At 41.2% G+C, this 26103-nt stretch overlaps 1 protein-coding gene across 1 annotated transcript; it reads left to right on the top strand.

Moving 5' to 3' along the window:
• Positions 1 to 1676: 1676 nt before the first annotated feature.
• LOC124121162 (protein rolling stone-like) lies at positions 1677 to 25891 on the top strand. The gene is made up of 5 exons (XM_046484152.2): positions 1677 to 2770; positions 20288 to 20427; positions 21709 to 21940; positions 23061 to 23171; positions 23744 to 25891. The coding sequence occupies exons 1-5, from the start codon at positions 2734 to 2736 to the stop codon at positions 24109 to 24111; spliced, it is 888 nt and encodes a 295-aa protein (XP_046340108.2). The 5' UTR covers positions 1677 to 2733; the 3' UTR covers positions 24112 to 25891.
• Positions 25892 to 26103: the final 212 nt, after the last annotated feature.

Raw genomic sequence — 26103 nt, 5'->3', positions numbered from 1 at the left:
ATAATCGAGCGTAATAATAAGACTAAGTCCAAATGGTCTCGTAAGGGGACACGGGTGGCTCAGTTGTCTAAGGCGCCGCGATTCGCTGTGCAGAGTTGCGTCCCTTAGGCCCGCCAGAAACCTATGATTGTGGGTTCGAATCCCGGTTCGTCCCGATTATGTTTCTAGGTTTGTCAGCACCATACCTGTGCTCGTGGGTTTCACCGAAGTGGTAAACGTCTGAGACCTGCATCACTTCGGGCTTTCCTCCCACATTAAGCTGACACGCCGTGATATTACGGCGTTAAACCCAACTCACTCACTCACTCACTTTAAGTAAAAATAATGTGCTATTTTATTGACACTCCGAGCAGATATCCATCGTCTGGGTGTTGGGATGTCGGACTGATGGAGTTTCTCTGTACATCGTGTCCATACATATAGGAATTACTGTGACAGCTGTCATCACCTGTATGCAAAAGTATAAATGTATATTTAGTTATAAAGGGCTTTGACTTAAATACATATGTTTCCTTGAAACCATAGAGATTGTGTCGTAAGTGGAGATGTTATAGAGATGGTATTGTTTTGAAAATAACAGCAGATAAGTTATCACGTTAAAACTTAATATTTATTTTATGTATAATCAATCTGATACTAACATCGATGTTTGTTTGTTGTTTAACGCCGCACTATTCCAGCTATATGACGGCTGTCTGTAAATAATCGAGTCTGGACCAGACAATCCAGTGATTGATATCATGAGCATCGCAATTGTGATACGATGACATGCCTCAACCAAGCCAGCGATCTTGACCACCCGATCCCTTTGGTCGCCTCTTACGACAAGCATGGGTTGCTGAAGACCTCTTCTAACCCGGATCTTCAAGGGGTCCTGATACTAACAATGAAGAAGTAGGTAGCACATATGATTATGAATTCCATAGCTCCTTTCTCGCCTGTTTGAATTAAGAATGGAGGGTGGTTATATAAGTGTTTTTGTTGATAGGTATTGCCACACCCCTAAATTCCCCCAACACACATATATCAAATTAAAAACAGCAACAAAAAGAGGTTGCACATAATTATACATTATGTTATGCAATCCACACCTAAACGCATTTACGTGATTAAACACGTTAGCAGGAAAATTCCCATATAAAATGTACACGGCTTCCCAAGTCGCCTTCAGGGTTACAGAGGTTGCAACGTTTTGGTTTAATCAGAAACGAAGAAAAAAAACTCGTGGTTTATTCATAGCTACCTTTGACCTCTCTTCCCTCGACTATCTATTTCTTTGTAATTATATACAGGAACCCGATATACCCACCTAATTGGGCTCCCTTTATTACCCAAACATCCCAAATTCCCCCCGTCTAATTGACGCAGTGATTCCTTGTCTCCACTTCCAACTCTGTGTTGTGATAAGGACACGTGACCTCACGAGAGTCACATGGTCCCGGGGCAAGATAATGAACCTTTGTTCTGACCAACATGTAAGTTCTGAAGGTCAATGGTATTATTTTCAAAGGAGAAGAAAGGAATATCAGCGCCATTTATTTTGAAAATACGCATATGTAAACAAATACAATCCTGGATGGAAAAATATATGAGAAGTAGAAATCCGCCCTCCTGGCTAATTTATGTCAAGAGAGATCATGAGAAACTGGGGATCGGAGACACTCGGGACAGCTGCTTTTGAAATTCAATTTGCTTTTTGATTTCCCGAACATAGTATTTGTCGATTTGAACATGTGCGTTTTTGACGCGTTCTTCACTGGAGCATAGAGTGGCGTTTGAAGAGGAGGGTTGGCAGCGAATCCTGGTCATAGCTCCGCCTGCCGCCTGGAACTCTGACCCAGAAAGAGCCTTTCCTAACATTGGGTCAGGTTTCATCGTCATATCACGGCAAGTAAACTTCAGCAGCTGATTTCTTCAAGACGTATGACTCGGGTCTCGCCAAGCGTCGCTCAGATAACACGGAGTCATTACTTGGAGCGCTCGTGGTGACAGGCAGACTTTGACAGACAGCGTCTGGAACGGCCGGCGAATTCGCGCAGGAGGGTCAAGGTGTTGAACGACGTTTGCACAACTGTTACTGGAGACGACAGGTTTTACGTGGATTGTTATTTTTTGTTGGAGATTTAATTGAGCGTGACGGCAGGAACGCAGTGAGAGTAATCTCTGGGTTGAAGGGAAAGCTAAAGGGTAATCAGATTTGTAAGACAATAATCAGACAATTGAGCAGCATCGGCGACGGATGTGTTCATTGTAAGAAGCAACAACTTCAAAAATCGATACTCAAGCGTTTGTTTTTGAAAGTTCTTTTTCATCCAAATCGACTGTCATCGCAATCGTACAATCAAGGCACAGAGAGGTGATGGCAATTTTGAGGTGCTAACTTCTGCAACGACGACGTTCAATCACAACGTCTGTAATTACGACAGCGTCTCTGTCAGGACCATCGGCGTGCAGGTTCCTCCAGGTACGACACGCCCACTGTGCTGAGACGGAGGCGTGATAATCTACTACAGTGTCAGCGACTCCTACGACGACGCTACAAATAGCCAGACCAACGCCACAGAGACCGCAAAAAGTGCCAGTGATTCGGCAACGGCAACGTCTAAACACCTGAACAACGTTTTTGCATTTCCATACGACATAGGAAAACAGCGTTCTCGGAGGTGCTAACGCTACCGTCGGGGACGGCAGTACTCAAGGCACAGACAACGTCGCAACTGCAACATTATCACGATGGCGCACGCGTCCTATGGGAGAATCAACTCCAACTGTGAGTATACGAATGCATGTCTGTTGTCCTGTCCGTCGATTGTTTCCAGAGTATCTGGTGGTATCATATGTCTAACTGTCATCTGTTCCCAGTGTATCGGGGGCTATCCTCCATCCAACTGCCGTCCATATGTCTGGACTACTGCAGTTGTATGGTTAGTTTAGACACGGATTTCCGATCCTGCACAAACATGTTTAATTAAAAAAGGTTCGTGTTTTCGCAGATGTGTTTTGTTTATTATAGATCTGGAAAAGTCGTGTTCCTCTTTACCCTATTTTTTAAACATAAATAAGTGTTCTCACGTTATCGGTTTTATCGTATTATTTCAGAATGTTTCACAATACATATTATATTACTCCATCAGTGTTATATTCCCATGAGAAATTAGTTTTAAGTTGAACTTATGTTTTATTTACTTCACCTACTTAAAGAAAGACCCACCATAACAATAACAATATTATCACAGCAATGTTATCATACATGCATTATTCCAAGGACCAATATTGATTTAAATAATATATTCTTTATTCCCTTTGAATCTGAGAAACGTATGTATCTTGGGGTATGCATATTTTCAACAGCCTAGCAACAGCAAAACTCCGTAAAGCATTTAGTTAATTACTGATTTACGAGACCGCTGCACGAAAACTCGGAAATGCTAAACCTGCAGTTTTACAGCAAGTATATATATATAAGGCTCCTGCTTAATTATCAACTTTTAGCCATACGGTGATTTAATATCTTCAAATTAAAGTCTTAATTACAGCATAAATGTAAGAATATCATATGAACAGTTTGCTGGAACTGATAAAGATTATGGTTTCCCCTGACAACGCAGAGATATCCAATAGCTGGCGCGCACTTGTCTCGGGACGCGATTACATAACACTGATGCCTTCTGTACAATACTTGATGTGCTTCAAAGCTCTCAAGATAAACAGTTTCCGACATGTTGAATACAAGACAACAACCGGGCAGCTCGCCTTACATATAAACTTTAATCCAAGAAGCCCGTGGGAAGTAGTCAAAACATAAATATACTGCGCCCCTCGCTGGGCGAAATGGCACAAATGTGATTGTTTGCACATGCGCGACAAGATTCTCTATGGAGCATGCACAATGAAAAAAACGGCGGTTTTTTGTATAATTGGACTAGTTTATACTCTTTTGCTCTTATATGTTCAAGAGTTCCCTGATTGGAAAAATAAATGTGGTTTTGCCCGAAGCCCATTGTTAATAAGGTGGGCGTCACTGTAGGGTACACGCCATTACGTTACAGAAGGGTAGAACTGCTTCAAGTTGGAGGCCAATATACATGTGCTTGAAATTATCACTCATTGTTTGCTGAGTGAGATTCCATATTTTTGCGGCAGTTGGCTAACTGTTTGAACTATAAATAAATCGCCTCTAACTTCAGCTCGACATTTTCAGTTCAACACATTGGAGTCCCGGTGCCTCCCATTATTAACAGAATCAGCATGTTTTTCATGCAGTGGCTAGGCTTTATTTGTGCCTGTCATGCTGATGGCGATCATTGCTTATGACAAGGGACGATTCGGACATTGTGGCATCAGAGCACGTGCATTAACAATGTAGGTACTCTTTATTTAATGCTATTTTTCATTTTAACAGACGCACTGGATTTCAAAATGACAAACTAGGAAGGTGCTTTATAAAGTCATTTGCAGAATAATTGATATGGCAAAGACATCCAATTATCCTCAACTACTTGTTGAACCTACAAGGCCCTACAACAACAATAGGTACAAAATAAAATAATGATAATTTTAAGAACAAGAAATAATCAAATGAATAAATAAAAATAAATTATTAAATTAAAAATGATCTTAGTTAATTGAACTTTTAGAAGAATAAATAAACAAAATAGAAAACTCCCAAACGAGACCAAAGTTAAAAAGACGAATAACAAGGCCATAGAGCCATCAAAACCACACCCGCCCCTCCACGTCCAACAGGCCCACACTGAATTACAACTGGAGTAACGAGTAACTTACGATGCATTCTGGTAGATATTAGAACATGTTTACCTGTCCACGTTTACACTGGGAAATAATTGTGTTTAGGATGTCAACACGGACAAGGTAAGGACAGACAAGGTTCAGATCTAAACATGATTAGGAATGTGTTTAAATCCTGAACGGAATACACATTTGGTGTGCTCTATCTGAACACATTTAGGTCTAAACACATGAAATGAGCTATCGCCTACAGCCTAAATATCACCTAATCACAACATAATGTAAATATTATTTGAATTAAAACACGTTAAAACATATTTAGATGTTAAACGTATTTGAACATGGTTATATTTGAAACATGCTCAGAATTTAAACATGTTAAAACATGTTTAGAATATAAACATGTTTCAATAAAGTGCATACCATTCGGCAATAAGTCAAATATGGATAAGATGTATAATATATATTGAAATTAGATGTGCAAATCAGATTCACGGGCACTTGCATAACACAAATACAACCAGGACTTACAATATTAATTTGATATTAATATGTACAACTTGACAAAACTCGGTTACTGGTGACTATGAAAAGTGACACTTAAATTGTCAGGACAACAGTCTCCGTAGCACAGGTGGTAGCGTGAAGGACGACAGTCTCCGTAGCACAGGTGGTAGCGTGAAGGACGACAGTCTCCGTAGCACAGGTGGTAGCGTGAAGGACGACAGTCTCCGTAGCACAGGTGGTAGCGTGAAGGACGACAGTCTCCGTAGCACAGGTGGTAGCGTGAAGGACAACAGTCTCCGTAGCACAGATGGTAGCGTGAAGGACGACAGTCTCCGTAGCACAGGTGGTAGCGTGAAGGACGACAGTCTCCGTAGCAAAGGTGGTAGCGTGAAGGACGACAGTCTCCGTGGCACAGGTGGTAGCGTGAAGGACAACAGTCTCCGTAGCACAGGTGGTAGCGTGAAGGACGACAGTCTCCGTAGCACAGGTGGTAGCGTGAAGGACGACAGTCTCCGTAGCACAGGTGGTAGCGTGAAGGACGACAGTCTCCGTAGCACAGGTGGTAGCGTGAAGGACGACAGTCTCCGTAGCACAGGTGGTAGCGTGAAGAACGACAGTCTCCGTAGCACAGGTGGTAGCGTGAAGGACAACAGTCTCCGTAGCACAGGTGGTAGCGTGAAGGACAACAGTCTCCGTAGCACAGGTGGTAGCGTGAATGACAACAGTCTCCGTAGCACAGGTGGTAGCGTGAAGGACGACAGTCTCCGTAGCACAGGTGGTAGCGTGAAGGACAACAGTCTCCGTAGCACAGGTGGTAGCGTGAAGGACAACAGTCTCCGTAGCACAGGTGGTAGCGTGAAGGACAACAGTCTCCGTAGCACAGGTGGTAGCGTGAAGGACGACAAAGCCAGACGTTGCAGGTTCGAACGCCGCCGAGGTTTAAAACTCTATGTTGATAAATGTGTTGATGTATAAGTTGACAACGAAAGTATATCTGGTTACTACTATAGGTCCTGAACATTTTTAGCTCCTGCCACTCCCCCGGCCCGAAATTAATCCATTTATACTGCTAAAATAGCTTTTTAACTCCATCCCCACCCCGCACACACTCACAACACACACACGCACACAGTTCTGTATCCCATTAAACGCTAATTAAATATAGAATGCACACCTTTTTTTAAATTACTTATAATGAATTTCAAGGGTGGTGTGTGTGTGTGTGTGTGTGTGTGTGTGTGTGTGTGTGTGTGTGTGTGTGTGTGTGTGTGTGTGTGTGTGTGTGTGTGTGTGTGTGTGTGTGTGTGTGTGTGTGTGTGTGTGTGTGTGTGCGCTTGCGGGGTTTGTATTTAGGATCTAAACACATTTTTTACAGTGTACTGCAATTTAGATATTAACTTTCAGATCAACATACTTTGTCGAGTAATACAGATATGCAAGTTCAAGAGGATTCCTGTCATAAGTATCCCTGTAATAGATTGAGTAGTGTATTTGCCGATCCTATAGAAATATATCAGGGGCTTTCAGCACCTCAATTGTAGCTTTCTTGACTCATACTTTGCCAAGCAGAACACTGTTGATACTACAACTACATCTTAAATAAAATACTGTCAACACACTCCCAACATTTCACAACGCGAAGATAGTCACATTTTATATCGATGTTCATGATGTCAATCACTGGAATGTCTGGTCCAGACTGGATAATTTACAGACCGCCGTCATATAGCTGGAATATTGATGAGTTAGGCGTTAAACAATAAACAAACACATCTTTATAGTATCCGAGGTGAAAATATCTTCTCAACATATCACCTCGTGTGTGTATGTGTGTATGTGTGTGTGTGCGTGCGCGCGCGCGTGCGTGCGTGCGTGCGTTCGTGCGTGTGTGTGTGTGTGTGTTGTTTAACGCCGCACTCAGCACAATTCCAGCTGGACCAGACACTCCAGTGATTCATATTATGTATGACCAACCATCCACGCTGTCGGGGTGCTTTGACACGCTATCAACCAAGTCACAGAGCCTGATCACCAAACCCATTAAGTCGCTTCTAACGACCAGCATAGGTTGCTTGGGACCAATTCTAAACCGGAAACCCCACGGGCCCCCTAGTAAGTCGCCTCCTGGACTAGCTATGGGGTTCTGGGGACACTTTCTACCCCGGACCCACACGACCAATATAATGTCAAGTGTAAGTAGAATAACCATGCATTTTATCCAAGTGCTTTACAATTCACTTCAATACTTTAATTCAGCGGTATTGAGCTAAGCGTTAATATCCGTGTTCCATCCAAACGATACGTACGTGTGTGTACTTTAGATTTCAATTGCTGTAACAAACGTGAATGAGGTCATATGGGTTAAAGACCACATAGTGCATGATTGGCGTGTGTTTAAACGAACACATTACAGGATGCTGCGATTACGCTCGTCCTTCTTCGCGAAAGTGGTTCCTGGCGAGCCGACTCTAACCGGTCTGGAGGACGATAGCCCGTCTCCTGCCGGCGACACATGGTTATGATCAGCGATCTCAATCAACCTCCTACCCCTGAATGGGTTCGCAGATAAAAAGCACGTCATGTTCGTGCGAAAATTAAATATACCGTTATGGATATGTATTATCACTGACTATATTATTCAGTGTATATAACGGTCACAACTTGATAACAGCAATGACATGACTGATACAGTTAGTTTGAAAGGCTGCTGTGTTTCCCTCCCGCTTGAATGAGAACTGTGAACATTCATGGTACTAGATTGGTGTGAAGTTAGGTTGTTGTGTGGTTAGTGTCGCTTCGGGAGGAGATAGCGTCGATGATGTCGCAGTGCTCAGAAGGACATTATCCACATGTAGGCATGGCTTATAGAAGCCAACGACGCTCTTGGTTTCGATAAGCTGCATGGCAATATATCCACGCCCCTATACACACACACACACACACACACACACACACACACACACACACACACACACACACACACACACACACACACACACACACACACACACACACACACACACACACACACACACACACACACACACATGTCTCATAATGTACCGAACTGCACGACAGCATATAGTCCACCCTTCTATCTATCATCAGCGCGACAGCTTCACTCCACAAAATAGTCGTCCAAATCCTTCTTACTATTTTGCTACTTTTTAATGAATTGTCAAATAATTAAAATTAAGGCAAATGATGAAACATTTTCTTGACACAAATCAAAAGGAGCTGATTACTTAATGTTTGTTAGTTTTCTAGTAACGCCGCACACAGCAATACTCCTGCCCGTGATATGACGGCGGTCTGTAAATAATCGAGTCTTGACCAGACAATCCAGTGATTGACATCCCGAACGTTGATCTCCGCAATTGGAATACGATAGCATGCATCAACCAAACCAAGTCAGAGAGCCTGACCACCCGATCCCTAGACTAACATCTAGCAGAGACCATATATCGGTATATGGTCTCTGCATCTAGTCTCTGAAATGAATATATCGTACAGAAAAAACAGTTGTTTAATTATCTTAATAAAAATATAATAAAAGGGAGCCAAGAGACTCTCTTCATTTTCTAGCCAAACATTATAGTCTTGCATGGGATGTATTTGATATATTTGTATCAGGGTCTGAGAGACAGACTCACCCGATCCCGTTAGTCGCCTCTCACCACAAGCATGGGTTGCTGAAGGCTTATAATGAATGAAGAATGAGTCCACCCCGGCTCTTCAGGGGTGGACGAGTTAATGATAATGGCTGTACATCTTGTCATGTGTCGTGAAGGCATCATGCAACTTCAAGCGTGTCGTCGCTGAACAAATACTTTATTACTTTTAAAAAAGAAAGAAAAAAGAACTTAAGTGTTCAAATTGTACATGGATATGTCTGTCATTCTGAGCACATGACTCTCTCGCGAAATTTCGTGCATATTTGTGCCTGAAGGATGGTTTGGTCCATGAAAGTCCTGTGCTCGAAGGAGGTTGAATTTGTTAAAAACGTCAAAAAGCAAAGCATATATTATTATGTAATGGAAAAAAAAGTATTCTTTTAAACTAACGAGAAAGCACAATTCTCGAGGAGTTGAAATTTTAAACAAAGTCTGTCTATGCAACATACATGTATAATAGAACTCACCATTTATCATCTGAATGGTTATTAATTCATTAACATCGGTAAATTACCGTGACTAAGGTTTTCAATGTTTGGCCAATGACACTGGTTGCCTCAGACTTGGTTCGAATCCCACATGAGTTTCTATTTATTGAGCGTATGCAGATGTGAAACATGTATGAAGCGATAAAAGGAATTAGACAACTATAATCTCATTCCTTCACTGTTCAATTTCATGTATTTTTCTTTTTTCCGCATTCTGTATTAAGACTTGTATCAACATGTCTTTCAAGATCTCGATCTCTCATTACTTTTCTTCCTTCTCTAACCGACGTTTAGTCTCAGTCTTTCTCTCTTTCCTCTCCTCTCCTTATCTCTTCATCTCACTCTTTCATCCCTTCTATCTATGTCCCCCCCCCCCCCCCTCACTGTCTCCCCCTGTTTTCCCCTCTCTCTTTCTATATCGCCCCCTTCCCCGTCTTCCTCCTCTCTTCCTCCACCTCGCCCTCCTTGCCGCCAACTAGACTCCATCCCTCACCACACACACACGACAGAATTATTCAATGATAAGAGCACGGACATTCATATTACTAGATTTTCGTATATATAACACAGAAAAAAACCTAATGTCTACAACTTACTTTAAACCCTTTAACACACACGATATCTGTAAATTAAATTGAGCATAGACCCACCATTTTCCCCTGCAGCTTATACACATGACCTGTCTCACATCTCTTAATTCACTACCAAGCTTATCACACATATGAGAATTTTATCACTTGTATCTGCAATGTCGCGTGTAATCAAGGCCCTCGCCCCCTTTCCTTGCCCCCTCCCATCTTCTCCCGCCTCCCCGAGCCGTATCATGATATAGTGGAAGTTGAGTCTCCATGCATGGAATGTTGAATGTAGCTTATCAGCCCGGCGGTGACTACCGTCTCGCTTTCAATGTTATCCAACTTTACAATTCCAAAGGTTTTGTAAACTATCCTTCAAAAACATATGTGTAACATGATAAAAAAGGTTGTTTATCTGTCCTACATATGATTGTAAAACGTGAATCTCGTGCAAATCTTCCAATGTAAGATCTAACGCCGCAATCACAAATGGCAGTTCTGAAGTTTATGAGAAGATATATACCCAACCCTGTTTGACTGTAATGTTCTTTAGTCTCTGAAACTGGACGACCTTGGAACCACACGCATACAACGCTTGACCTAGAAAGCTTGACAGGTTTTTAATTAATGTTCTTAAGATCCTTTTTCTGTAGCTTGTTGCACAAAACGTGAGTAGATTTTGGTTTCTCTGGCTTAAAAAATCGCCGCGACCAGTTAATGTGTTTTGCGTTTGGGCTGTGTTTATTTTTTCAAATTCTCGTCCAAACAGACAGGGAGTATATTTTGTGATAGCAACTGTGAGGAGATCTCCGACGCTGATGGGTAGCTGGTCACTGTTTTATCATTTAAGTCCATTAGTCTTAAACAAAACACATTTCCAGTTGACGGATTCCGACTGAGGCTTGCCCACTAAAACAATAATGTAATATTATGCTTAGTGTGACACGAGTTCAGCTTCAGCTTTCGATACAACGTCCCTAATAGTATTCATAGCCACAGGGGTTCTGTTAGTCCTGCACCATGACCGTGGAATATAGTTATGTTATGAAAAAATAATAATCTAGAAATGCATACAAAAGCAAGTCTAGCCATCTCAAGCTAGCTCTATTCCACACTGAAATCAGCATAGAGAATTGTTTTGTTTTTTAGAGTCAAGAAGGATATTGTGTAATATAAGATTTCAGAGACTAAATGTTAGTCTAGGGTTCTGTACCAACGTGGTCCCACAACGTACTGGGCGTATTCTACGACGTGAGGACATCCATAGGGGTATCAGTTCCATCCTGTCTCTCCCTTTCTCTCCCGTATCTCTCTCCTCCCATCTCTTCATCAACTTAAGCTCAACTTCAACTCTCTTCAAGGGAGTAAATTGTACATTTGAAACCTCACACTACCCTTTCGGTTCGAAATTAAATTTAGCGCAGGTATCCTTGCTCTACATTGAAAACTAAGTATGTTTAGCCCTCAATGTTATCTTCCTTGGTGATTTGGCCGTCAAATCCGCTGTTCCAATCAGAGGAGTTTTGTTTATTTGATAACCTCTGATTGACCAATCAAAATCGAGTAATTTCCAAATTCATTGTAGAATTGGCTTTTTTTCTATGAATCTTGTCTTCACTGCATGATATGACTGTCTGACTCTTAATGTGTTGTTGACAGGGCTCCCGACACTCGACAGTTCGAGTAGCTCAGTGAACACGAAACCATACCAGCAGACATAAAACAAATCATTGTGTATTAACCAAGAAACCATAACATGGATGTTATGGTCTCTGTTTATCGTAATAATTTAATTTGAAACATGTTTAGAATTTGAATACATGACACATTTTATGGATAGCAACTTCTTTTATTCTTTGAATGACGTTTCAGAGCTACTTCATCAGGTGCATGCTTAGTAAGTGCATACATACATACATACACACACACACACACACACACACACACACACACACACACACACACACACACACACACACACACACACACACACACACACACACACACACACACACACACACACACACACACACACACACACACACACACACATACATACATACATACATACATATATTTAATATATATATCATGATGTTTACACAACACAAGGTGGTTGCTTAGTGAGTGCCTATCGAAGATAATGTTTAGAATTTAAACATGTTTAAGTGAAGTGCAAATCAATGGGCATGAGGTGTGAAAATCAAATTCACTGGCACTTACATAGCACATATACCACCAGGACTTACAACGGACTTGGTAGAACATTAATATAACAATGTAGAAATGTAGAAATACACCAAACTACGTTAATGGTGGCTAGAAAGTGACAGTCTCCTCAGCACAGGTGGGAGCACGAAGGACTACAATTTTAGATATTTGAGACATTTCCTATTTCAAACTTTATGTCATCTCCATACTAACTTGGTGTTGAACAGATTAATTTTGTTTAGACCAACATTATTTTGTTAATTAAATTGGAGAAGATTCATGGGGTATGTAGTGTATGTAGTGTTATGTAAGAATATAAACCTCAATCCAACAGACATTATGTAAAATCGGTAGAGCCTGTCTCGAAATACCTTAGTTTACAAATAGCCATCAAGTGTTTATTCACGGTACCTTAACTACGCCAGTGCAGTTACTATTGTTGAATTTTGGAACAATTTGCAAAATGTGAGAATGATATTAAACAAAATTGAAATGCAATAAAACAATACTACGGATGATAATGAAACAGTGTATGTAATACATATATCAAATGCCAAACATATATCCAAATGCTTCACATTAAAATCACAAGAAAACCAGACACAACGCAAGCCAAAACAGTGTGACGAAACCAATGTATTGAACTGGTGCTTGTGAGATAGTGCGCCGCCGTTGGCAGTTTGCATAGAGAGCCGGGGACCAGCTTACAAAGACCACAGCACCTCGCCTAGTCTGTGTCCCAGACCCTACAAAAGAAATAGAGAAAATAACCCAACGCAAGTCTAGAATGATTTGGCAAGTCTAAATTTCCTGAAATTAAACATTGTTCTTGGTTCCTTGTGGATTTGATTTTATATTGTAGATATATTTATAAATAATATTTATTTTTTGGACTATTATGCTGTACTGACAATCAGAAATCAGCTCTCTGACATTGCGAACATGAACTTTCTGTAACGATGTAAGCTTACTTACTTAAATTAGGAATTTAACGTGCGCTTTCCGACATATGCGTATTTCGCGCACGGGCCCGCCAGGCCATTTTGTGTTTGGTTGAAAAGGGTATGTCCGAAAAGGTGAGGCAACCTAGGTGGCGCTTTTTAGGGTTGCTTACTTAATTTGGAGAACAAATTTGGAATTTTGAAATGGGGTAGGGTGGGTGGAGACTTAAAGGAGTGTGTGTGTTTTTATAGGTTTAGAAATTTAGGGTTTATTGGCAGCTTGTTTGTTGTACTTTCATTTTTAAATGCGGCCATGTAGGCCTGTTTTGATTAGATATATGCCTCGTGCTTTAAAGGTTTGCAAGTCATGTAAGCTGGGCCCCGTCTCTTTATATCGCAACTTGACGACGCGCATAGAGAGCCGGGACCCAGCTTACTAACCATCTTACCCTACGTTCCACGTGACCGGAACCCAATTTGTTTTGAAGCTGTATCGTATTATCGTCTGAAAATCTGCAGTTACTCTTTAAACCAAGGAAATATGTCGTTTGTCCTTTTTACACAAACGCGTTACCTACAGAGCTGACTTTCCGATATATAATCATTTGATGTTAACTGAGCGCGGGAGTGTCCTATATCCACAAGATCCAGCAACTCAAAAAAGGACCCGGATGAAATTCAATGCTGCATTTCCAGTTTAAAGTTTTTTAACAACCCTGTTGCGTTATAATCATTCCTCAGGCTAAAGAACGCGAAGAAATAATCCGACATTAATCTTCAACAGATGGTAAACTTCCGACCGAATTTATTTCTTCTTCTGTAGCCATTCATAAAATACATGAACCTACAAGGACGAGGCTCGACCCTCGTGACCGACTTGTTACATAAGCTTCTCCGGTGCTTGTCAGTCGGAGAGCAATGTCAGAAGAAGCCTGGCAGTATGAGAACACAGAATACCGGAATGTTTGACTTCATATTTTCTTGGTTGTGTGTTATGCCTAGCTTCCTGAAGTATTTAGTTAATTTAAGGTTAGGGAGAATGTGCATGGTTAATGGTGAGTTGTTGACGGGAATGGCACCTTCTACTGGTTATCTTCAGATTGTAGACAAAACCCTTCATGCCAATACATACCATCCTATCCAAATCTGGAGTTCATTCTAGATACCAACGCCATCAAAGTGTCAGTTGAGGTAGTCATCGAGAGCTCAGTCCAGTCGCTGCTTAATGTCAGTCCTGAATGGTAGTTAGGACTCTGGTGTTCTGTGCACGAAGGGAATTCCACTGTGACGTATTCAGGTCACGTGTTACTCAAGGTATTCCTGCCTTTGGATATCGAGGATGAGACTATCCCAGAATGAGCGATCCCACGTAATCCACAAGTGGAAATAGTCGTGGACATTTATGGAAATACATGTAGAGTTCACAGCACACACGTTTGGAATGAGCGTTCATTTCACGGTCTTTCGAGGGAGTGAGGTGCGTTTAACGCCGCTTTGAACAGTATTTCAGTTATACCACGACGCGTCAGCTTAATGAGAATAGTCTGAAACGATGCAGGTGTTTGGTGAAACCCACGAACACGGGTATGGTGCTGGAATACATTGAGGTATAATCGTCATCTGTGATTGGCAACCACGATTACAGGTTCCTAGCACATCTAAAGGACTCAGCTATGCACAACAAGCAGCGCCTTTGTTAGAGTAACGCAAAAGATATTATTTGGACAGAAACAAACGACTCCATACAATTTGAAAAGGAGCCCCTTGGGATGGGACATTCAAAACCAGTGGAAAACCTAGACTTGCTTCATTAGGGTTATGTCATTACAGTCAGGGCTCGGCGGAAGGGGAAATAATAAGGTTCAGGGATTGTGAGACAGACAATGTCTTTGACAACTGGACCACAAGTTGATTCAGATTTTAGAACAAGAGCATGCACATTCTGGCCATATAACAAGAGTATGCACATTCCGGCTCTATAACATGTACATGCACATTCTGGCTCTATAACATGTACATGCACATTCTGCCTCTATAACAGGTGCATGCACATTCTGGCCATATAACAGGTACATGCACATTCTGCCTCTATAAAAGGTACATGCACATTCTGCCTCTATAACACGTCCATGCACCTTCTGCCTCTATAACATGTACATGCACATTCTGCCTCTATAACACGTACATGCACATTCCGGCTCTATAACATGTACATGCACATTCTGGCTCTATAACATGTACATGCACCTTCTGCCTCTATAACATGTCCATGCACCTTCTGCCTCTATAACATGTACATGCACCTTCTGCCTCTATAACAGGTACATGCACATTCTGCCTCTATAACATGTACATGCACATTCTGCCTCTATAACATGTACATGCACATTCTGCCTCTATAACATGTACATGCACATTCTGCCTCTATAACACGTACATGCACATTCTGCCTCTATAACAGGTACATGCACATTCTGCCTCTATAACACGTACATGCACGTTCTGGCTCTATAGCACGTGCATGTACATTCCGGCTCTATAACACGTACATGTGCACACCGGCTCTATAACACGTACATGTACATACCGGCTCTATAACATGTACATGCACATTCTGCCTCTATAACAGGTCCATGCACATTCTGCCTCTATTACAAGTAAATGCACATTCTGGCTCTATAACACGTACATGCACATTCTGCCTCTATAACACGAAATGCACATTCTGCCTCTATTACAAGTAAATGCACATTCTGCCTCTATAAAATGTACATGCACATTCAGGCTCTATAACATGTACATGCACATTCTGCCTCTATAACATGTTTATGCACATTCTGGCTCTATAACATGTTTATGCACATTCTGCCTCTATAACACGTGCATGCACATTCTGCCTCTATAACACGTACATGCACATTTTGCCTCTATAACATGAGAATGCACATTCTGCCTCTATAACACGTACATGCACATTCTGCCTCTATAACAAGTAAATGCACATTCTGGCTCTATAACACGTACATGCACATTCTGCCTCTATAACACGTACATGCACATTCTGCCTCTATAACATGTACATGCACATTCTGCCTCTATAACACGTACATGCACGTTCTGGCTCTATAACACGTGCATGCACCTTCTGCCTCTTTAACATGTACATGCACATTCTGGCTCTATAACAGGTGCATGCACATTCTGGCTCTATAACATGTACATGCACATTCTGCCTCTATAACACGTACATGCACACTCAGGCTCTATAACATCTGCATGCACATTCTGCCTCTATAACACGTACATGCACATTCTGCCTCTATAACATGTACATGAACATTCTGCCTCTATAACACGTACATGCACACTCAGGCTCTATAACATCTGCATACACATTCTGCCTCTATAACACGTACATGCACATTCTGCCTCTATAACACGTACATGCACATTCTGCCTCTATAACACGTACATGAACATTCTGCCTCTATAACACGTGCATGCACATTCAGGCTCTATAAAATATGCATGCACATTCAGACTCTATAACACGTACATGCACATTCAGGCTCTATAACATCTGCATGCACATTCAGGCTTTATAAGATCTGAATGCACATTTAGGCTGTTTAACAACTGCATGCACATTCAGGTTGTATAACACCTACATGCACATTCAGGCTCGATAGCACGTACACGCACATTTAGGCTGTATAACAACTGCATGCACATTCAGGCTGTATAACACCTACATGCACATTCAGGCTCGATAGCACGTACACGCACATTTAGGCTGTATAACTACTGCATGCACATTCAGGCTGTATAACATCTGCATGCACATTCAGGCTCCATAACAACTACATGTAGATTCCGCAACTTTGCAGGGTGTTTTCGAAATTGCATCTACAATCAACTCCACATTTGTTGAATGGCAATCGTAGTTAGATGTCAGATTTCAGTGTCGACATTCGCCATTACTATGACACGGTGCCACAACTGGCGCCGCCGTCGATGACCTTCCCTCCTCAGAGTATCCGACATATTTCTGACACGTCTGTCAACCGCTATCATCTTTCCCGAGACCTTCAACAGATAGGTCACGCTGTTTTCTCCCCATCTTGATTAACAACAAACATTGCGTGTGTTTATAATCGCCACATTCCTTGTGAACTCCGTGACCTCTGACAATACATATCCCATGATTCTCTTCTTGTCCATCTGCGTCAAACATGTCAAGCACTAGTACATGCTTGTAACCTCAGCGACCCCTAACGGCAAAGCATGGATGCAACAGCACCGAGTACAATTTATTTACGCCATGGCTAATAATTTTCAGTGTATACTTTCAGTGCGATTAAACGATATCCTTTTCAAGTTCGTTGTGAGCTGATACTCAAAATAACGTAACCGAATATTAATTTAATAACCTGTTAAGATCGTAGGCAGTGTGTGGCACATATCTGTGCTGCACGTGCATTAAGTTTAATGAGAGGAACAGGACGCAGGGTCCTTTCCTTTTGAAGTACATATAGTATATGTGCGCATGTGCAACAGGATGGGGATAGTTGTGGCATGCAGCTGTGTGCACCGGTGTGCATCAACGTCTGGTGATCAGGTCACGTGGTCAGGTCACGTGGTGCCAGGGACGTGACAGATGTACATAGAGTGTCAGGTTCTCATATGATGGAGGGAGTCAAGTCACAACATCTGGATGCCATGTTGGGCAGTAATGCCGTGTCGTGTATGATAAAACAATATCTCCCAGCAAGCTATGTCCCATCAACCTGCGGCAGCTGTGGCAGTGTGTTCACTAAAAACAAGTACGATGAATCAAACAGCTGTCCAAATATCTTTTAGAAAATTGATCACAATTTATTTAAGTGGCTATATGCCTTTGTCACAGGGCGCATAACATTCTCACTACTCCAAATTCAAACCGTCTCCACATATCGATAGAGTGAGTTTGGTTTAACGCCAAATCAGTTATATGACGGCCTGTCAGATTGACTTTGGGGAAGGCCCGAAGTGATACAGGTCTTAGTGAAACCCCCGTGCAGTTACACCTTGCAGTGCAGTTACACCTTGAAGCATAATCAGGGAGGATCTTGAATTCAAATGTTTATTCAGCAAGGTTACGTAGGCCATCGGCCCATGTCACAGCAGTTGTACAGCAGCCATTGTTATAATTAAAATTTACATCAGCAGATTTGTCCTTAATTGCATAGACTTATAAATATACATAGCCAACTTCTTATGATATTACATTTATCATTTGACATCAAGAAATTTATGTAATGTGGGAAATACATAGTAGTTTATTGGAATGTACTGTTCACGCAATTCGGCATGCACCGTGCATACAAACAAGAAATGATACCCATCCTCAACGAAACCTTTTTTACAAACATTGCAAGCTTTCATTTCTTGGAACATTTGCATATCTTCCAGTCTCAATTTTTAGTTGGTGAGAACTACATTTAAACTTTGCTAAAGCTACACGAAACTTGTGGATATACATATACCAATTATAATACTCTTGACACACTGTAGGTTTATACATAGAGTAATTGAATGTTTTTGCACCATGTGACAAGGATGCATGCCAATCTTGCTGATAAATACATTTTGCTCTTATCATAAATTCTGATAAAATATTGAATACTACCAATGCTTTGATTATCCCAAACATAGCCAAATCCCATTTTTAATAAAACATTACTTAACTATGAAGCCCAATTGCTTTTCAAATTTTGAATTCGAACGGTACGCCTAAGGGGCTTAACTCTGAATAAGGAATTACGGCGCCCCAAACGTTCAGCCTGTGCCCCCTAATATCAATATGAGGACTAGGACTTCATTTTCACATCAGAATTAATACTTGTATCAATATTTGATTCATACAATCAGAAGCGGAATATTTAGATTATATTCATTTAAGAATCTCTGTTTGATTTTATCATTATTATAAGTATTAATACATTTATACGTGTTTTGTTGTCTAGGAGCAGAATATTTTATATATATTCCAGAAAAGATTGAAGCATACAGTGCCAGGCATTCCCTGTATATGTAATAATTAGCAGTGGGTCAATTTATGATTCATGCATTTAGAAGCAGATTATTTTGAATAGAGTTAATAAACAATCCAAAAAAGATTTAATTACCTCATTAATCAATAGATGAACACTACATTATACACTTATACACATATAAGGAATATACCATAGGAAATATGTGTGATAAATATTTAGAATGTTTTCGACTTGAATGGATATTATTAATATCCTCGTTTTAAATCGTCTTTCGCATTAACATGACGTAGAAACGTGACTTCAGCGTGAATGCTTGGAGGGGATTCTGTTCAGAGAAATGTTTCCAAGACATTCAATGGCCAACACCTGATAGATTGCAGCGTTTTTGTCCCAACAACAGACTGTCCAGTGTTCTACTGTTGCTGTATCAGGCAGCCGTGACTCCGACACAAGGCACGATTCACATACTCAGAATCAACCCCTCCCTTCTCTACTTTAATTCAATTCAGATGTTTAACCACGGGTGAAAAAACATGCAATATTCAAACCACGAGAACACTCTATTCGAAAAAAATATATGTTCATATATATATACACAGACCTTAAACAAAACAATCACGCCGGAAACAGCGTAGAAATATTGCTGATGATGCGGAGTTTTTCATTTCTCGTTTGGTTCAACTTAGTAATTTTTCATTCGTTATCCTGGTAAATGAATTAAATTATTTAACTTCACTCCTGTGGAAATACACTCAAATGAAAATTAAAATTCTTTTTCACAAAAAATACACACAATGTATCCAAAGAAGACATGAGTGAAGTCTTGTGTAGCGAAATCTAGTCTTTATCAGTAGCTTAGGTGATGATACCTCGTGACAAGACTAAACAAATAGTCTCCGCGTGTGTCTGTTTCGCATATTGTTTTTGCAGTCCAACAACATGTTTTTTACAAAGCGGTAAGTCTTTGTCGGTATCGAGCCCCGGGCGTTACGTCCTGGTACAACACTGGATAAATTCCGGTTAAACTCTGGCTCGCAATGAACGTCCACTGTCTTAATGAGTGCGTTATTTCAAACGACATTGGTGACACAAGGTCTACTGTTTCAGCATCAAGCGAGAAGGAAGTACCGTCATGGCGGCAGATCGATGAAGCGACCTTGACCTGTGGGAAGAGAATAAGGGAACAGTTCCGGATCCGGAACTTCTTCTTAGGCCATGACAGTCCTGGAATGTTTGGGAGGGCCCAGGTGAGACCGTCAAGACCTTTCAAAATGATAGGTACCGAGTGAGCGAGGGAGTGAGTGAGGATGTGAGTGGGTGGATGGGTATGTGGGATTTGAGTGAGTGAGTGAGTGAGTGAGTGAACGGAAAACTACATTTTGAAAATTTCACAGAGGGTTTCGTAGGAAAACGCTTTGGTTAACCACGGACCATAAGACACTATTTAAGTCCGTGATTAAACACGCGAACACGGGTAACATGGTGGTGACAAACCGAGAATCATAAACAGTGCTAATCTGGAATTCCAACCCACGGATTCTGGCACGCATAAGGGACGCAACTCTGCATAGCAAATTGCGGTGCCTGAGGGAACTGGGTCACCTGTTTCCCGATGACTGATAGAGACTACATTGTTGTATGTTTCTCACACTTTAAAATAACAAAAGAATGTAGCTAAAGAATTAGCAGGACGTTGCGCGTGAGTGAGTGGACCCTTCGAAGCAACGATCCTCGGCAAGCAATCAGCCTGAATGCCGTGATGTAACTGGAAAACTGTTCAAAGCGGCGTTAAGCCCAACTCACTCACAGAGCCTGAACTTCTCTTCCTGATGTATTCACATGTGACCACCAGCATGCTGTATTGGGGATCTATTCTGGCCCGGTTTTCCTATATTGTTGCTTCCCACCCCTTAACACCGAACTAATCAAATTTAAAGACATTTATTATTTGAAAACATGAATTTGTTTCCTAAAAACTTAAATAAAATATTTTTTCCTCAGAGAAAAAATATCCTGTCTCTAGTTCCCCCCCCCCCCCCCCCCCTTCTCCACCCTAAGAATATTACAAGGTGGACCCTAAGAAGTGTTTATGCATATAATTACTCATGTAAACAAAAAGTAACACACTACTTGATTTCAGTGTCCCTTTACGGTTTTTATTGGAAATGTTCACTCTAAAGTGTAACCATGTCAAGTCTCCACTGACCCGATACCTTATGGCGGCACCGTGCCGTGCTCGTAAGTGGCAAACGTCTGAGACCTGCCACCTAGCCCACATGCCGTCATATAACTGAAATACTGTTTAAAGCGACGTTAATCCCTACTCACTCGCTTACTCCCGTGTACAGCTGTGGACTTCTAGTATTCAACTTTTAAAACACCGGGAACACACGATACACTCGCACAACGCTATACTCTTGTCATTCGGAGGAACTCGGGAAAGTGGCTACCACGATATGTTGTTGTAATACTATATGAATTACGTACGACGTAAGAAGGTTCCATCATGTTTCTCTGATTGTTTCCAGTGTGGTCCATCCGTCATCTACCTGATCTGGCGACTGATCTGGGCTGTATATCACGTCACCGCCATCTCAACATCAGGTTTCCTCACGCAATTTTACGCCACTCGAGAAGAAAACAGGATTAAATGGTTTATTTTTCTGACAAATTGGTGTTATTTGATCCTCACGTGCTCCGCCATCTTGGATCTGATTGTCTCTCTACATTTCTACGTCAACAAACAGAGCTTCCTCAAAGGTGAGTCAAGGTGATACCAAGGGAATAGTATTTGGTTTGGGGCTGACTACATAGTGTTGTGATGGTATTCACTTCATCAACGGCACCACTGCTTACAAGGCCACTTTCGTGAGGTTTGCCATTGAAACATGCTGTTCTTACTACTAATACTACTACTGCTGCTAACACTTAAACCACTACTACTACTGCTACTACTGTTTCTGCTGTTGCTACTACCACTGCTACTACTATTGTTGCTACTACTACTACTACTACTACCTTCACAGCTACAAACACTACTACTGCTCACCTACTGCTGCTATACTTCTACTACTACTTCTACTGTTGTTACTGCTGCTACTGCTGCTACTGCTACTACTACTACTACTACTTCTGCTCCTACTGCCACTACTACACGGGGTGATGAGGTAGCCAAGTGGTTAAAGCGTTCGCTCGTCCCGACAATTGCCCGGGTTCGATTCCCCCATGGGTAAATTGTTTGAAGCCATTTCTGGTGTCCCCCGCTGCGATATTGATGGAATATTGCTAAAAGCGGCGTAAAACCATACTCACTACTACTACTACTACTACTACTACTACTACTACTACTACTATTAATAATAATAATAATAATAATAATACTGACACTACTGTAACTACTACGACTATTACTTCTTCTACCATTGACCCGGGTAGAGAATAAGTCTTCATCAACCCATGCTTGCAATAAAAGGCGACTATACTTCTCGTAAGAGGCGACTAACGGGATCGGGTGGTCAGGCTCGCTGACTTGGTTGATGCATGTCATCGTATCCAAATTGCGTGGATGTCAAATACTGGATCGTCTGGACCAGACTTGATTATTTACAGACCGCCGTCACATAGCTGGAATATTGTTGGGTGAGGCATTAAACAACAAACAAACAAACTACCACCACCACCGCTGTTCTACTGAACATAATACGTCCTATGAACACCATGTATACCATTTCAACATTACAATGATGATTGGGTGGCCACAATGGAGTGGCCCAAAGTGATGCATTGATAAGGTACTGATAAACCAAGGATAATATACGGGCCGAATCTGGGATTTCGAACTCAGCGGATAGTGTTAATCAACACCATTGACTTGTTCCAGGGGCGGAAGCACCGATGCCATGGTACTGCAAGGCATTATGGGTACAGGCCAACATCAGCAACGCTATCGGGATCGAGATAAGCCTGGTGTACTGGCTCCTACTCCACGACTGTAAGTTTATTTACATAGGTCGCTGTACTTCCCATGTAAACAATGAAAATATGGAGATTAAACTTGTAATAGATCATTTGATCACATCACAATCCGCCGCTACCCAAATTCCAAGACTACCCTCTACTGTAAGAACTTGGGTAGTGCAGTCGCATATGATTGCACTTTTTAATAGATTTTTTATTTTGTGTTTCTATGGTGACCCTTTTATACAATAATTATTTAAGTAAATATCTTTGCATCTCGTAGATGAAACGTGACCACGTACAGTAGTCGGGTGTAAACCGGTCCTAGTAGTGCATAGCAAAGGGGCGGAATGTGTATGACGATTAACGGGAACAGAGATGTCCCTTCGTCTTCAGGCCATACCGTACATCACTACGGCAAGTGTCTGGTCAAGTGTGTGGTCAAGTGTTTGCTGGTCAAGTGTTTGCGGGTCACGCCTAAGAAGTTTCCACCATGCCTTTTTTGATTAATTTGGTAGTCACTATATGGCTGGAGTAATGCTGACGCGACGTTAAATTTTAACTGACACACTTAATTTCTTTAAAAAAACTCAATTTTGTTTGCAGTCAACAACAACTTCCACGGCTACCGCATCCTCCCCTTTCTCACCCACGGCATGAACGTCATCTACATTCTCCTCAACCTCATGGTGACGGCCATGCCGGTGCGACTACTTCATTTCTACCAGCCTGCCGTCTTCGGCATCGTGTACGTCATCTTCAGTGTTGTCTACACTGTCTGCGGCGGCAGCAACGACCTGGACGAGCCCTATATCTACTCCATCCTCGACTGGAACAACTCGGGGACGTTTGCAGCAATACTCACAAGCGGAGCTGTTGTGGGGGCCATGTTTGTCCATGTTGTTATTTACTTCATTCATCTTCTGAGAGTTTTTATGTTTAGATGTTCGAGATCAGATGAAGTGATGGTTTGAAACAAGTGTACGTTTATTGCTGTTTGTATTTATTTGTTTTGTAAATAGCTTCAAGTTGTTAAGTGGTCACTAGTGATGTTGTTTGTATTGATGACGATAAGGTCAACACTTCTAACGTATACGTATTGTTAGGCCGGGGTCACATGAAAACTCCGACTGGGGTATCAAATATTTGTCGAAGACATCCTTCGGTAAGTTTAATCAGGGCGCTGAGTGGATTTCGTCACACACAAATTTAAAATCAAATGAGTTTTTCAGTTGATAAATGTCAGCTTGACTTAGGTCTCAAAATGATTGAGACCAATGATATATATCCTCAAAGTAGCTTTTGTAAGTGTAATTGTATATGCTTTTATTTTTTTAGTGAATAGTATATTAATTACCATACGCTAGACAAATAACTTTTTTAATTGTTTTATCTTTAAAAATAAAAAAAGAGACCCATACCTGTGATATATGTGTTCAAGATGCGGCTTCTCTTATCCTACGCTTATGACAAGATCTACGAGAATGTTATTTCAAAGCCGTCGCTGAATGCCTAGGTCGCTGTCTTCAATAAGCCGATACTTCTGTAGAAAAAACCCTTTATAACCACGTGATCCAAATGTAAAGGTCATTGCTAATATCTACACGATTGATGTGTTTACAATGGTAACGTCTTCTTCTACTTCCATCAAAGTCAAATTGAATCAGAAATTCTCACTTATTTGATTACTTCTGAATTTCTTTGATGTGATATCGATTACAGCGTTTAACATCACTCCGAATAACACGATATAAATCAAAGCGATCCGCGTTACCCAAAGAAGAGGCACCTGTTTCATGTTCTGTTGGTTATTATGGCAAATAATGAAGTTAGTGTCTAGCTTGCAGCTTTTACAGATTCTATTTCGTTCAGTTACTTGTAAATCATGGCAGTATTAGTGTTGTAAATCAAACGAAAGGATTGTAAAGGTTCTTGTTTCTGAGAAATTTACAAGATCCATTTCTACTAGATCACGTTCCGTCACTATAACGCTGACTCTATTTCACTGGCGATTTATTCAAGGAAACGTTACGTCCGTATTCATGTTTTAATCATTGGTATAAATAGGCAACAAATCGTTTTGTTGCTTCTTGTCACCGCCTGACCACGTTTTTTCATTCCGTTTCCATTTGTTAAATAATCTCACAAGTACGTTGATTCCTATTGTATTTTTTAATTTCTCTCAGAAGCAACACCTAAATCAGTCCGAATGTCAACTTTCGCGATGTCGTGTTTTTTTCCAGAATTGCAGAAAACAATAGAAACTAGAACAGTCGACTAATCTGCTGTCACTTTAAAAGGTGATTAGAAACAGACAAACAAGATAATGAAAATTAGGCCTTGTGTTCCAAATCATAATTCAGTGCTAGTACAATCTATGGTGGCAGTTACCAGGGCAACTATTATACAACATTCCTTCAATATAATTCCTCCTTGTGTGTTGGGTAAAGTCAGTTTATTGAAGGGTTCGGTGCACCAACACGAAGTGTGCCGATGTCTGGGATTAGCAATACCACCACCAACGGCAATGTATTGAAAGACTTATCATATTCATAATCTGGCCCGAAAAATGGAAACTTTTGCGTGAGGAATGAGTTATGTTCAACATACCAACACACCAGTACTTCCTTTACGACCGCCTCCGTGATGTAGTGGTAGAGCGTCCGCCCGGAGAACGGAAGGTTAAAAGACGTTAAAAGATGGTACTTGTTGTAACCGGGGTATTCGTGTTAAACTACTGCATGGTATCTCAGTGGAACTATAAACTCGGCATTATTCAGCAGTAGTACAAACAGACAGACAGACAGACACACACACACACACACACACACACACACACACACACACACACACACACACACACACACGTACGTCGATATATATGTGCAATAATCTTGAACGCGACGTAAAACCCCATTTCACATCCACTCTCTATACTTCGTTTTCGGATCACGAAATTTCACAAC

The sequence above is a fragment of the Haliotis rufescens genome, unplaced genomic scaffold, assembly GCF_023055435.1.
Source record: "Haliotis rufescens isolate VD_foot unplaced genomic scaffold, xgHalRufe1.0.p SCAF_16, whole genome shotgun sequence".
In the NCBI taxonomy this organism is placed as follows: domain Eukaryota; kingdom Metazoa; phylum Mollusca; class Gastropoda; order Lepetellida; family Haliotidae; genus Haliotis; species Haliotis rufescens.
This window is presented reverse-complemented; position numbering and strand designations above follow the sequence as displayed.